The 15,131-nt window shown below is 46.7% G+C and overlaps 1 protein-coding gene across 3 annotated transcripts in view; it reads left to right on the top strand.

Annotated features, from left to right (window-relative positions):
* LOC119461771 (sphingomyelin phosphodiesterase-like) overlaps positions 1–15,131 on the top strand; it is a 148,046-nt gene that overhangs the window by 85,644 nt on the left and 47,271 nt on the right. For all 3 annotated transcript variants that reach the window (XM_037723149.2, XM_049672151.1, XM_049672152.1), the window contains exons 8-10: positions 1,742–1,822; positions 5,203–5,290; positions 14,771–14,853. In XM_037723149.2, coding sequence (XP_037579077.1) covers positions 1,742–1,822; positions 5,203–5,290; positions 14,771–14,853 — 252 coding nt within the window. The remainder of the gene's footprint in view (positions 1–1,741; positions 1,823–5,202; positions 5,291–14,770; positions 14,854–15,131) is intronic.

Here is a 15,131-nt window from a genome sequence, read left to right as displayed (position 1 = left end):
TTAAAGCGCCGATATATAGTATAACAGAACGTGGGCTGAGCTTATTGGCGGAGTTTTTCAGTTGCATTTTTGCGATGAAATACGCCTTTAATAGGTGTACATTTCACTCATGATACAGAGGAACCCTTACGGCAGCAGACCGACCAAGTGTAGCCAAGCAGGCCTGTTTGGAGTACTTCCATTATTGGCATAACTCGCACATAGAAGAGTGATAAATGGGAGTTTACCGATAAGCGCTCCTCTGTAGTGCGGCGATAACTGCTATGTACTCGGGTGAATGAGGAAGCGTATGTCGTAATGATTCAATATAATTTTCCTTTATTTGCGCTTTCGCCATTTCGACAAACGGCTCTGCACCACTTTTATCACCTAGATTTGCCGCCAGGCACGACGGCTGATAAGGGAAAAGAATGGAAAGAGAAATATTAATTGTACACACGTTTGCGTTGCGCTGGCCGCGCGATGACCGCTAGGTTTCATAACACATAGGGTACAGAAGAACGGATAAAATGTTAGTATGGCTTTCATGGCTTTAAAACTTCGCAAGAGCCACATTCCACCAATGTTTCTTTTTTTTCCTAAGCGCTCTCGAGCGCCACGGCGAAGCTTCACATGCGCGACACCTGTGCATTGATCCTGGGCGATCTCTGACAAAGTCAGGAACGGGATACGACACTAGGTAAAACACGCAGATTCATCGACATTGTGGACAGGCCTTTCTTTTAAACAACTGCTCGTGCCTCAGACTTTCCATGCGGCTCTAGAAATACTGTCATCGGCCAGTGCCGAACGGAATCAAACTCAGCTCAAAAATGTCCTCACAAAATTTCTAGACGGGCTCTTGAAAGTGAATGTGTTCGATAGCTCATCTGTGCATGCACTTTCGCATTCACTGACAATGACTCCTACTCCCAATAATGGGAGTAGTAATGGAATGGAATTTCTGCTTTTAATTGCTGCTTGCGTACTTTTTAAATTGACGTGCTTGTCACAATAGAACAAACAGCGCGTTCCGCTATTTGTTCACTTTTATCTAGAGGCGCACATTCAATATTATCGGTTAAATAAATGTATGTAGTGTAAGTACGTTTATTACGTTTACAGCGTTTCACTAAGTTGTCAACTTCTCCGGAAGTACACAGAAAAATACGTTTTTAAGCCACTCAATACTTCTGAGCATTTTCTTTCTCTTGGCTGATTGTGTATAGTGCGCTGTTTACCCAGAAGATGTGGAGAGTATATTATAGGAGTTACTAGACATCGGTTGTCACGCAGCGTATAAACAAAGTCTGAAGACAGTAGAGTTGCGGTTACCACCTAAGGTGAAGCCGAATTACATTTTCCTCTTATTTTGTTTTTCTTGTGCCCTGAAGTGCAGCTCTTACTCCCGTCTTAATATGCCTGCACTTGTTGGTGCTAATGCCACAACCTCCATAATTTACTAAAGCATGGTAGCTGAGGGCATGGGGACCCCCCCCCCCCCTCCCAAAAGAAAAAAAAAAAGAAACAACAATTTAAGCATTACCATTCAACATGCGGGAACCTGCTGCAATATGGAGGTCGATGCTGGACAACCAACAAGGATTATGCACGTGTGTTAAGGATATCTACATGATCTCTCTATGATGACGTAAGAGCAATACGAACCTATTACTTTTGTAGGCTTTGCTTGTGTGTTGAAATTCGGGAAGTGTTTCTTTCTTAATTCCTGTCTTGATTATTTCTCTTTTTTTATTCACAGAGGAGCCTACTACGCTGTTACACCATTCCCTGGGTTGAAGATAATTTCTCTCAATATGAATTACTGCAACACACTGAACTGGTAAGTGCGTCATTTTACTGCCAATTTACAGGAACAAGCTAAATGCCTTCGTCTTCTGAAAGCGTGAGTGAATTGGGTTTTAACTCATTACAGTACAGTTTCATAAAGAAAGGTGCAGCCTGATCGAAAGGCAGCTGCTCACTGCATTAAAATATTGTTGCATATTGTAGGAATAAATTGGTGTGTAGAAGAAAAGTACGGTCTATCGACTTTAGCTGAGCAGTTCCTCCGAATATCTACACCATTTCTAAATACACAATTCAGGCGATTTTTTGAGGTCAGCGGATCTGAATGAAACTTGCTGGGTGCGTTCCTCTGCAAACGTCTAGAGGTCGAGCTTTTCCATCGTTGTCAATGTGCATGTTTGCCTCTCCTGAACAAATGTCTAAGGTATTAGATATTGATTTCCATGTAAATTATTACATATCAAGAAATAGGTCCACATGTAGATATAATTAGGTTACCGCAGTATTAAGACGCCTTAATAACATAGCATGTTTCGCAGCTTAGATATACTACTAAAAACTTTAATGAAGTACCATATTTAACGTGAATAAGGCGATCACGAATACAAAGCATGAAGGGCATTCGGTCTGAGGAAAATAATTAACAATATGTATCATAGAAGGACGGGAAGGTGGGCAAGTTGTTTCGGATTCATGCTTATGACTGGGCAGTGCTACTTAACACTTCGAAATTCAGTTGTGAGTGCAGCGAATGTCCTGTCCCTTTTCAACATCTCTACCATCCGTGTTAGACTTCGTTGTCCTGCGATAATCACATGTATATACTACGATTATAACAACAAGAGATTCCTCAAGAAACAGCGAATGAAACGAAACGAAACATAAGAGCGGATGCAACAGTGCATTATTCATAGTTGCTGCAAACCGCCATCGCAAAATAACGTGATGGGAGGATTGCTGATGTCTTTGACACTGCCGGCAAGAATTGCGTGATCCTCCGTGCCGCACAAGGTTATTGGACGAACGACGCTTCAAAATGTCCGTAAAGGCTCATTCCCACTAGGCCGACACGACACCGATTTTGGCCTGCCGACTGTTGGCGACAGCAGTTTACAGGACGGAAAACGCTGTAGCCAACGGTTTAAAGCACGGAAAACGCTTTCACCAACACTCGGCAGACCAAAATCGGTGTCGTGTCGGTCTAGTGTAAATGAGCCTTAACAGAATCGAACACGACAAAGCCTTTCACAGATTGCGTGGTAATGCACCGCATGGCTTCGAATATCGCTCGCCTGACGCACCTGCACAACAGCGCCTTCGCCTTGCTCAAGGTTGTGAATAATACACCCTAAATAAATAAATAAATAAATAAATAAATAAATAAATAAATAAATAAATAAATAAATAAATAAATAAATAAATAAATAAATAAATAAATAAATAAATAAATAAATAAATAAATAAATAAATAAATAAATAAATAACGAGAAAACTGGCGTTATATTCGTGCAAATACGGTAATATGCGTTTGCAAGTTGTATCGTGTCATTGGGCTGTCTGAATCAAAGACATCTAGACACGCTTACAAATATTTATGCACGGGAAACACAAGCGACCTTGAGAATAATAGCGCAAATTCAACAAGCGTGGATATTCAACAAGCCCCAGGTCGAGATGAGGTCGATGGAAGCCGTCGATAGTTGATTGCTCAATGCACCTAAACATCATGGTATGAGGTTCAGGTCTAGTGAGAGCGTCGAATCTTCACGGAAGCACTGGGAGGCGCCATGGCTACCTGTGGTAGCTTCCAAGGAGCGGTTAGCTATCGCGGCGCAGTAGCAGTGAGCTTGCGTGCTGCGTCGCGTGACCATGTCGCTTCTCTTATTGTTCGAATAGGGTACGAGGAGCTCGAGCACAGCAATATATATATATATATATATATATATATATATATATATATTGGGAGCTCGAGCCCAGCAATATATATATTGCTGGGCTCGATCTCCTCGTACCCTATTCGAACAAGACGAGAAGCGACATGATAGGCTGATATATATATATATATACCAGCCTACTTGTCACAATCTTCATGTAGCGTTGTCCCGCTTATGTCTTTTCGAATATATATATATATATATATATATATATATATATATATATATACAGGGTGTTTCAGCGAACACTTTCAAAATTTATTTAAGGTTGCCTGTGGCAGATAGCCCAATTATAGTTAATGAGCTGGTCTACTCGAAGAGGCGGACATTACTTGCGCAAAAAATTGAAATGCATAATCGACTAATTAACAAAAGTTCGCTTTTTAACTAATTACCTGATGACACATATTGCAATTTACAAATTGTAGCCCTGGAGTTCGCAAGGCGGATACGCTTAGAATTAATTCTCAGGATGACACCAGTTTCGAGATATTAATTCCCGAACTTTGCGGAGAAATGCATTGGCGTTCCAGTTATTTTGTGCTTCAATGCATAAAGCGACATTTTGTTAAGAATTTAACTGGAACGCCAATGCATTTCTCCGCAAAGTTCGGGAATTAATATCTCGAAACTGGTGTCATCCTGAGAATTAATTCTAAGTGTATCCGCCTTGCGAACTCCAGGGCTACAATTTGTAAATTGCAATATGTGTCATCAGGTAATTAGTTAAAAAGTGAACTTTTGTTAATTAGTCGATTATGCATTTCAATTTTTTGTGCAAGCAATGTCCACCTCTTCGAGTAGACCAGCTCATTAACTAGAATTGGGCTATCTGCCACAGACAAACTTTAAGAATTTTTGAAAGTGTTCGCTGAAACACCCTGTATATACCGCTGTGAATGTGTCGCCCTTTCGATGAAATTGCCTTTCTTTTTTCAGGTTTTCCATCGGGATGATTTTCTTCATTGTTTTTGTGGAATGACTTTTAAGCTGATGCGAATTGTGTGCATTATCTGTAACTTTCTCGTGGTTAGCTTTGACGTAAAAATCTCATTCCACAGAAAGAGCTTAGTCTATTCAGACACCCAAGTTGGGACTGCCTCGGTGGTTACGCAGCCTAGTAAAACGTTCTCACTGTCAAGTGAGAACGCTACGTAGGACGTGTGTAGGTCACAAATTGTGCGCGGAGACCACCTTTGTGTTTCCTGAGAGGGATTAGGGGGCGTGCGGAAGACATCTTGAGGCGCCGTTAGTCCCTCATTCCAGGTGGCATTGTAAGCCAGCGCCGTGTCGGCGTGTGGTGTTCATGCTGCCTCGTGAGCACCGTTCCCGCGGTGTGAGCTTTATGGAATGGGATGTGGAGTATCCTGACCTGATAGAATTTGAAACCACGTTTGCGCATTACTGCTAAGCAGCTCGGTGTTGTATACACGGCAATGCTTGCGGCCACTTGCGTTGAAAGCGGCGTCTTGCAATGCAGGTGGCTTTTGCTGGATCCCCGAGACCCCGCCGAGCAGCTTGCTTTCCTCGTCAATGAGCTTCAAGAGTCCGAGATCAAAGGCCAGAAGGTGAGGACTGCGCGAGGGACCGTTCCTGTTTCTCAAAACAGTGATTTGGCTGTACCTGCCACAACGACGATCTGATTACAAGGCTCGCCGTAGCGGCCGATTCCCGATTGATTTTGATTCCTCTTTAAGATATTTACGAGCACGTGAATCTCAGTACACGATTGCGTTAATATTTCGCCCAGATCAAAATGCGGCTGCCGCGATCGGGATCGAACCCGAAACCGCGAGCTCAGCAGCGCAGCGAAATAAGTCACTAAACTACCGCTGAGGGTAGTTTGCGTTGATTTCGTCTTGTACAGGCCAATTCATACACATTCGAAGCCGTTTTGCAGCCCGTCGCCAAGATTTTACAGCGCCAGCGAAACACTGCCGCTGCGCAAAGAGCTAAACATTGTCCACAGTGGAATGTTGGTTTGGACTGGTAAGGTAAACGCGTAGTCACCAGCGAAAGCTACTGCTACAGTCTGGACTACAGACAAGTTTGATGCGTGCAGTGAACTATACAGAAGATTATAGGTTATATAGAAGAGAGACAGAGAACGGCTCTTTAATGAATCCTGGAGAGGATTCATTCATGCCTGGTGGCATGAATAGCATGCTGCTCCAGATTGGTACGATGGAAAATGACATAATATGCACAGTGGGCGACCCAAAAACAACACATATAAAACACCACGAAACTCGCCAACCTAAGGTATATCAAGCACACTAGTGTCTCTTAGAAAGTTTAAAGGATCTTCGTTGCACGAGATGCACAAACAGTGCTGTTCCATGGGCTAAGAACGTGTCGTACCTCAAGTGATGATAGCCTTTGATGAATGTTCAGCGCGGACATTAAGGCTTTTTTTTCCCTAGAGTAAATAGTCTGAAAACGCAGATTATGTGCTCTTTGAATTGGCGTACGACTTGGCACAGTGACGACCTTATCTGTTAGACGGTTTGCTTCAGTCTACCGCATTTGCAAAGTGTGATATTTGATGTTACAATATCTCCACCAGTGTCGGCGAGACCTGCCACGACTGTGAACTTAAGCTTTGAATATGAAAATGTAATAAACGTGCAGTGCATGATTTAAAGACTAAAAATGAGAAATGATGAAATTTGCAGGAAATAAGTAAAAAAAAGAAAAACAACGTATCAACGCTTATGTACTTCTGGCTCTTGTGTGCACCTTCGTACGAATAGCAGTGTAACGTCTTAGTAACCTAAAATCTAACAAGCATCAAAACCAGGTGTCTAACGATGGTCAGTGAGCTTGAATTCAAGGACGGTTGTCTAAACAAACAACGGCAGCAAGAATGCCGCTCTATGCTTAGGCTAATCATCCTTGTTCATGAGAAACAATTCACCTTCAGTGATAGTTGGTGATCATTTACGTTCGCTGTCAATTTTGAAGGTATGTTTGCATTCTAGTAGGGCATTCTAGTAGGGCGCATTTGTGTCTTCACGGTGCTTTGGCGTAGATACGCAGTTGTTGAAATTTCTGAACAGAACGAAGTTCCCCATCGATTTCACTCTCTCAGGATGAGGTGAGGTTTATATCCGGAACAACACGCTATAAGGGGTTCCGATTAACGTAGCTAAACGTGATGCGAATGAATCTTTTCTAGTATTAGCAAACGGGTGTTTGCTTTTTCAGTTTGCTTTATAGATTCTTTCGCAAGTTTCTTTTCTTCTCATGGTGCTATCAGTTTACATATAATAAATTTGATTGAGTACAATAAGCGGTTGTGAGTTTGCGAGCTTGTGCTGGTGTCATCGACAACCTTTTCCTTGCGTTATTTTTGCTCAGTTGCGCGTTTAAATGAGCATGCAAATCCACTAGACCACTTTTTTACCTCTTCTTCTATTACTCATAGCTACTCTCGCACTAAAACATAGACCACCTATGACTCCATAATTCGCTTGCGGAAACAACAAGACGATGCGACGGCGAGGCATAATAATATAGTTTGATAACGTGTCCCATGGCTTTTAATAGGTCATAACCATGACAAGCGGGGCCATACTGCAGACCAGGCACCGTCGTGGCAACATAGATTGCGACGCGTTCTTCAAGTATGAACAGGAAGGTTTCATAGGTCGTGGCCCACGCATTAGACTACACAACCTATATATACGACCTTTTCTCGACACACTCAGAAAATTCCTATAATAAGCTGTTTCGCGCATTTAACATTTTTCTTAGGTTTGTAAGAGATAAATCTGCAAACAAAGGATGTACCAGCAGCATATTTTCTACTGACACTTCGGGCATGCGTTGAAGTTAGCCGCGCTAAGTGAACCAGCTTAATTTGGTTTCTCCTCACTGCCACCGTGGCATATATTGAAAATATTGAAGGCATATCGCCTTCGCAACCGCGGTTGAACGCGATTGGCTTAAACGCCGCCGGTGACGCTCGACGTCCTTTGCAACCGCTGTGAGAGTACGCCGCGCCACCTAACGCCTTTTGCGCTAGCATAACCTAACCTAACCTAGCCTATCGTGGGCGTCACGCAAAGGCAATAATCCGAGCGTCGCCGGCGGCGTTTCAGCCTATCGCGTTCAACCGCTGTTGCTAAAGCGCGGCGCTTTCTAGATTTTCAATATACGCGACCCGGTGTGAATATTTGCCACGAAAGAGAAGGAGAGAGAGAGAGATTGTGGTTGTGAAGAGGTCCTAAGGCACTCGCAGACTGGCGCCTGCACACTCTCTGCGCATGCAGCTAGCTGTCTAGCCGCCTCTTCGGGCGTTTATCATTTGTCTCCATGGCGTTTATTGAAGTCTTTCTCGGGACACTTGCAGTATACTTCGAAATTTTCGAAGGTCATCTCGACGTGGTAGAAGTTTACTTTGCTTGAATTGTTTATAAATGGTGAGTATATATAGTGTCAAAGCAATTTTGGCAAAGATGAAGGAGTGGTAATTCTCAAACTTTCTTAATAACAGCCTCTAAATAGCACCCGAGCAGACGACAGGTGCTCTTTGAGGTTACCGGATGTGAAGCAAATCCCAGAACATCACCTCCGTGATTGTCAGCGCACCGCTGGCACCGCCCAATCTTGGAAGTCATGCCAAAGAAACATTTGTAGTGAAGAGGAAGGCACGGCACTGCAGCCACATAACCAGTCGTCCAGGAGGCGCGAGCTCGAGATTGCCTGAGCTGCTCTGGTGGAAACACGCTGCCAACGCTACCTGCTGCTCTCTTGTCTTGTGTTCGCATTATATTGTGGTGGAGGTGCTGTGGTTTTCCCCCAACCTAGAATTACGCACTCGAACTCTGTCGTCCGTCATGCCTGACGACCCCAGGTCGACATCCCCACCGGTTACACCAGCCATCGTATGTGCCGGTCCCCAGCGTCAGCGGGATCCTGACATCTGGAGCGGCACGGATGAGAACGACGTTTAAGATTGGCTGGAATCGTATGAATGAGCTAGCAACACCAACAGATGGGGACGATCCCCTCCAGTTCAGCAACGCGATCTTCTGTTTAACGGGCGTCGCCAAGCTGTGGTTCGAAAATCGCGAAGCCGATCGATCTCTGCACATGGGCTAGCTTCAAAACCAGCAGTTTTCAGCCACCCTGGCGTGCGCAAACATTGCGCTGAACAACGCCTACGAAGCCGATCCCAGCAAACTGCTGAAACGTTCACCAGCAACATAGAAGACATCGTCGACCTCTGCCGGCGTGTCAACCCGACGATGGCAGAGGCGCACAAGGTACGTCACATCATGAAGGGAATTTCCGACGATGCATTTCATATGCTGCTGTCTAAAAGACCAGCCACTGTTTCTCAGGTTATTAAGTTTTGCCAGAGTTTCGACGAGCTCTGCAGACAGCGTCCTCTCACGCGGCACCCGCTGGTGTCCGACGAAACTCTCGCGAGCATGGCCGCGGCCACTGAGATGGATTCCCTGCTTTCCCACATAGAAGAGTTCGTCCGTGCTGAGGTCGCTCGTCAGCTTTCACTGCTGTCCTCAGCCACGCCACCAACCTCGCCTTTGCCGGCCAACATTCGCCAGGTCATTCAAGAGCAAGTTTGCGCAGCTCTCCCTTCTGCCCGCGAGACTCCACCGGCGCAGACTCCCGTTGCTTTTCCCGAGTTGACTGCACCTCTCAGCTATGCCGAGGCTCTCGCACGGCCACCGCCTCAGCCCTTTGCGTTATTCCGATCAGCCGTGCCACTGCTTCCAGCTCCTCACTTCATTCAGCCGCGTTACCCACACAGCAGTGGACAATGGCGCACTCCTGACAACCGGCCAGTATGTTTTGCGTGTGGCCTACCTGCACGATTTTGCCGTTGCCACGCAACATCCTACCCCCATAGTTTCGACACCGAACCATACGTTTCACCTTACCGGTCGTCCTCCGCGTCTCCGAACCCTAGCCAGATGTCTTCTTAGTCGGACCACCGCCCACTTGTTGACCGCTGTTTGCCATCGCCTCGACGCCGCTCGCTTTCGCCGATGCATCGCCGTCCTTCTACGCCGGAACGGGAAAACTAATCGCCGCAGTTCTAGAGGCAAGAACTGCGTCAACTACGAACAGGCCAAGGCATCTCTCTTCTCCGACTAACGTTATTGATGTATATGTGGACGGCATCGCTGCACTCGCCCTCGTTGACACTTGTGCAGCAGTTTCAGTTATTAGTGCCAAACTTTGCCGTTTGCTCAGAAAGGTTTAGACGCCACTGTCAAACTTATCACTTCGTACTGCCAGCGCAGACCGCATCACGCCTGCAGCTGCGTGTACTGCTCGCGTTGTGATCAACGGCCTCCTCTGCATCGTCGAATTTTTGGTGCTGTGTTCTTGTTCCAACAATCTTATTTTGGGCTGGGACTTCCTTTCCGCTAATAAGGCCATCATCGACTGTTCTCGTGCTGAAGTGGAATTTCAAACACTGTGCGATGGCCCGCTCCTTGACGCTCGTGAACCTGAAGATGAAGTATTTGTTGCCGAAGACGTTACAATTTCACCGCACTCCTCCGCCTTTACCACAGTGTCATGCAACATTGTTGCTGATGTCAGCGCCCTTTTTATGCCATCTGCCATTTTCGCTTGTCGCAAATTTTCCCCGCTGTCTTTCACTCTTTTGGACGTTCATGCTGGCGTCAGCAGACTGCTCGTCTCCAACGAATTGTCCTGTCCCCTCACCTTGCTTTGTGGGGAGTGCGTTGGCCGCGTCCAGTGTGTCGACCCTGCTGCCATCATTGATATGCCAACCGGTTCCGTCGCCATACATGAGGTCGCTGGAGTGACCGTAACCCCGCGCAGGAGCCGACTTCGCCCGATGTTCTACATAGCTCCATCGCCGACACGTTGACTGTTTCCCAACGCGCCCAGCTTCTACGCCTTCTCGACAAGTTCCGTTCGTCTTTCGACTGCCAGCATGTTCCCTTGGGCCGCACGTCAACTGTTTGTCATCGCATCGACACGGGTACTAGTGCGCCACTGCGACAAATACCATATCGTGTATCCGCGACAGAGCGCCGTGTTATCGACGACCAAGTAGCTGACATGCTGTAGCGCGGCATCATTTAGCCTTCGGACAGCATCTCCCGTTGTTCTTGTTAAGAAGAAGGATAGATCGATTCCATTCTGTGTCGATTACCGTCGTCTTAACAAAATAACGCGTAAAGATATTTACCGTCTTCCGAGAATTGACGACGCCCTTGACTGTCTTCAAGGCGCGGAGTTCTTCTCTTCTATCGACTTACGCAACGGCTATTGGCAAGTCCCCGTGGCACCCGAAGACCAACCTAAAATGGCCTTTGTAGACACATGGCCTTTGTACCACCAGATGGCCTATATGAATTTTGTGTCATGCCTTTCGGGCTTTGTAACGCCCCCGCAACATTTGAGCGTATGATGGACAACGTTTTGCGTGGTCTCAAGTGGAAAACGTGCCTGTGCTACTACTTAGATGATGTGGTTATTTTTTCGCCTGATTTCCCCACCCATCTCTGTATTCTGGAGAAAGTGTTACAGTGCCTAACTGCCGCCGGCCTTCAGCTCAAACCGAAGAAATGCCACTTTGGCACAAGTCAGCTCACCATCCTTGGCCATGTCGTATCTAAACACGGTATTCTTCCTGACGCCGCCAAGCTCCGTGCAGTTGCTGATTTTCCCAAACCTTCCTCCGTACGAGAACTTCGCAGCTTCCTTGGCCTCTGTTCTTACTTTCGCCGCTTCATTCGGAATTTCGCGTCCATCACCGCTCCCTTGAATCAGCTTCTACGGAGTGACTTGAACAATTACGCCTGGTCGTCTGCTTGTGACGATGCCTTCCGAGAGTTGCCTTGTCTACTAACATCGCCGCCTATATATATTGCGTCACTTCAACCCGACTGCTCCGACCGAAGTACACACCGACGCCAACGGTGTTGGGCTCGGCGCTGTGCGCGCGCAGCGCAAATCTGCATTGGACGAGTACGTCGTTGCATACGTAAGCCGCACCCTCAACAAAGCAGAGACGAATTATTCCGTTACGGAGAAGTAATGTTTGACCATAATCTGGGCACTTGATAAATTTCGACCCTACCTCTATGGCCGATCCTTCGACGTAATTACAGACCACCATGCACTTTGTCGGCTGTCCACGTTGAAGGACCCCTCAGGTTGATTAGCTCGCTGGGCTTTGCGGTTGCAAGATTTCGACGTGCGCGTTGTCTACAGGTCTGGCCGCCGCCACACCGATGCCGACGCGCTTTCCCGTTCATCCGTGTCAACCGAAAGCGATGCCTGCCTCTCTGCCGTTGACCAAGTACTTTCGTTCCCAGCCGGCTGCGACATGGCTTCGGAGCAACGCAAGGATGCCTGGATTAATGCTCGTATCCGCTTCCTTTCAAACGCGTCGACTGTTGTTCCCCCTTCTTAAGCTTTGCGCCGTCAAGCTTCTCGTATCGAAATGCGGGATGGACTTCTCTACCGCCCGAATTCCGTCTCTGACGTCCGCAAGTGGTTGCTGGTCATACCTCGACATCTTCGTGGCGAAATATGTTCTGCCTTCCGCACTGACCCGCAGTGCGCGCATGCGGGTGTCTTCAAGACGTACACCCGGCTTCGCTGCAGGTTTTATTGGCGTGACATGTACACCTTTGTGTGCAAGTACATTTGGTTGTGCCCTCAGTGCGAACATCGCAAGGTTCCTGCTCAGCATGTCTCTGGTCCACTCCAGCCAATCCCGTGTCCTGTCAAGCCCTTTGATCGCATTGGCATTGACCTGTATGGACCCCTTCTGAGCACGGCTTCCGGAAACAGCTGGATAGTCGTCGCCGTCGACCATTTGACGCGATACGCAGAAATAGCCACTCTGCCGGCTGCCACCGCTCATGATATCGCATCCTTCCCTCTGAAAAACTTAATTCTCCGTCACGGTGCACCTCGCGAACTTTTGAGCGATAGAGAACGTGTGTTCCTATCCGAAGTCGTAAACGCGCTCCTTGCTGAGTGTCGCATCGTTCATCGCACCATTACCGCCTACCATCCTCAAACTAATGGTCTGACGGAAAGATTTAACCACACCCTTGGCGACATGCTCATCAAATACGTCGCCTCTGATCACACTGATTGGGACCTCATTTTGCCATTCATCACGTTCGCCTACAACACTGCATCACAGGCGTCCACAAACTTCTCCCCGTTCTTCCTCTTGTATAGCCGCGAACCTTCGACTACCCTCGACGCCATTCTAACGTACAGACCCCATTCACCTGAATGCACGCCCATTTCTGAAGCTACCCGCCGTGCCGAGGAATGCCGTCAGCTCGCCCGTTCCTTTACAGCCGTCGACCAATTGCAACAAAAATCTCGACATGATGATGATCACTCGCATCGTCACTGTCTTCCGGACTCCCTTGTGTGGCTTTGGGTTCCTGCCGTTCCTGCTGGCCTCTCATCCAAGCTTGTCTCCAAATATCAAGGACCCTACCGTGTTGTAGCGCAGACATAGCCTGTGAACTAACTATATTGTCGAGCCTGTCACGCCACCTACGGACCAACGCTGTCGTGGTCGTGAAACCGTCCAAACCGTACAATGCCTGAAGCCGTATTACGACCCCATGATTCTATGTTCAGCACGAGTCGCCAGGATGGCTCCTTTTCGGATGGGGGGGGGGGGGGGGGGGTGATTGTAGTGAAGATGAATGCCTGGCGCTGCAGACACATAGCCAGTCGTCCGGGATGCGCGAGCTCGAGATTGCCTGAGCTGGTCGGGTTGAGACACGCTGCCAACGCTGCCTGCTGCTCTCTTGTCTTGTGTTCGCATTAGACGTGTTTGTTTTCAATTTACTATGTGGTACACCAAGTTTGGCGAGCTATAATGGCTGCGTTATTTGTTTCAGTTTTTGTAGAATAAACGCCTATTTTGGCATGCTTTTCCTTGTATTCGAACAAAAATTTTTGACGGATGCTGCTTTATGTCTACATTATGAAAATTTTCGTTTATATAGATTTTGCTGCAGTGGGAATCTAATGCTAATGCTTCAATGAACCATTGCATGTGCAAGCCCCGTGTCTTTCAGGCTACAAAATCAGAAAGAGGGATGGAAGAAGAGGGTTTCATGGCTGCAGTGGCCACATGTATATGGTGGCCAACTAACAAAAAAAAAAAAAGAAAAGAAAAGAAAAACAGAGCGCGCGGTGGAATGGCTCCTTAAAATGCATTCCAAAAAATATGCGTTGCAGTGTTGTCTGTCTGTCCCTCTCTCCAGGTTGAAGTAGCCTACTTAACAGCCGCCAATTTGTGAAAATTGAAACGTGTCCAGGGTCGAGTAAAGCCCTTCTTGTTCATGCAAAGGCAGACGACGATAACGGCGGTACTTTGTCGAATTTCTAGGAATGTCACGGAAATCAAAGGATAATCTACAGTGCTTTGACTACTAGTGAGGGCCTGAGCTAGTGAAGTACTGCTAGTTAACGCTATATTTAACGATAATTTGTAGCTAAGAGCCGCCGGGAATAGTTAAAGGGAAACTAGTTATTAGTATCTTTCGGTCCGCATATTACACTACGAACGCCAAACACCTCTAGTAGACAAATTTGTTTATGCTTTCCTAATTCTATAACTTTGTGGTAGTGCACCGTTGGCTATGCGAGAAAGCAGCTGCTTGTCGGTACGAATAACACCAACCCTTTTTAACTCGTGATGAACTGATGCTTGTGGCCTGCAGTGCACCCATCGCCTTATTACAATCTGCAGATAAGGCAGACACGCCCTTATCTGCATTGTTCTCAACGTACCTGTAGAATGCCTAGAATTTGTTAGGTTATAATGCTGTATTGTGGGAGGGCATTTGCATCGCAAGGCTATAATTTGTCGGCCACGCAGTAAGCAGTGATTACACGGAATGACCCGTTTCTTCCTACCAGATTAAGGCTGAGTGGTGTTGGTTGCGCTAGCATCATATAAAGCCTAACTAAGATTATAATTAAACACGCATATAGAGTGCTGTACAGCTGCGTAGATTGAGTGGTTAACATCCTTGGCGTACTTACAGGTCCACATCATTGGCCACATCCCGCCTGGACAGGAGGACTGCCTGGAGGTCTGGAGTGACAACTACAACCGTATTATCGAACGGTAGGTAATCTCGCGACGACAGTGTAGAATGCACCTGTAAACCATGCATTATCGGCGGTTGGTCGTGTATTATGCGACCTGTCACAGCGATAAGCAAAAGTATCAGGGCTCCAAAAAGCTGACATTTCTCGTAGAAAAAAAATAACGAAAAAAAGCAAAAAAAGAAATTGAAAAGAAATACGATGAGCGCATTCTGGCCACATCTCGCATTCCGGATTTCTTGTTGGAGCCTATTTGCTGCCACAAGTTTCTATAAAAACTCGGTCGCTTGGCTTTGT

The sequence above is a fragment of the Dermacentor silvarum genome, chromosome 8 (genome assembly GCF_013339745.2).
Source record: "Dermacentor silvarum isolate Dsil-2018 chromosome 8, BIME_Dsil_1.4, whole genome shotgun sequence".
In the NCBI taxonomy this organism is placed as follows: Eukaryota; Metazoa; Arthropoda; class Arachnida; order Ixodida; family Ixodidae; genus Dermacentor; species Dermacentor silvarum.
The sequence above is the reverse complement of the archived record's forward strand: the minus strand, read 5'-3'. Positions and strand labels throughout refer to the sequence as shown.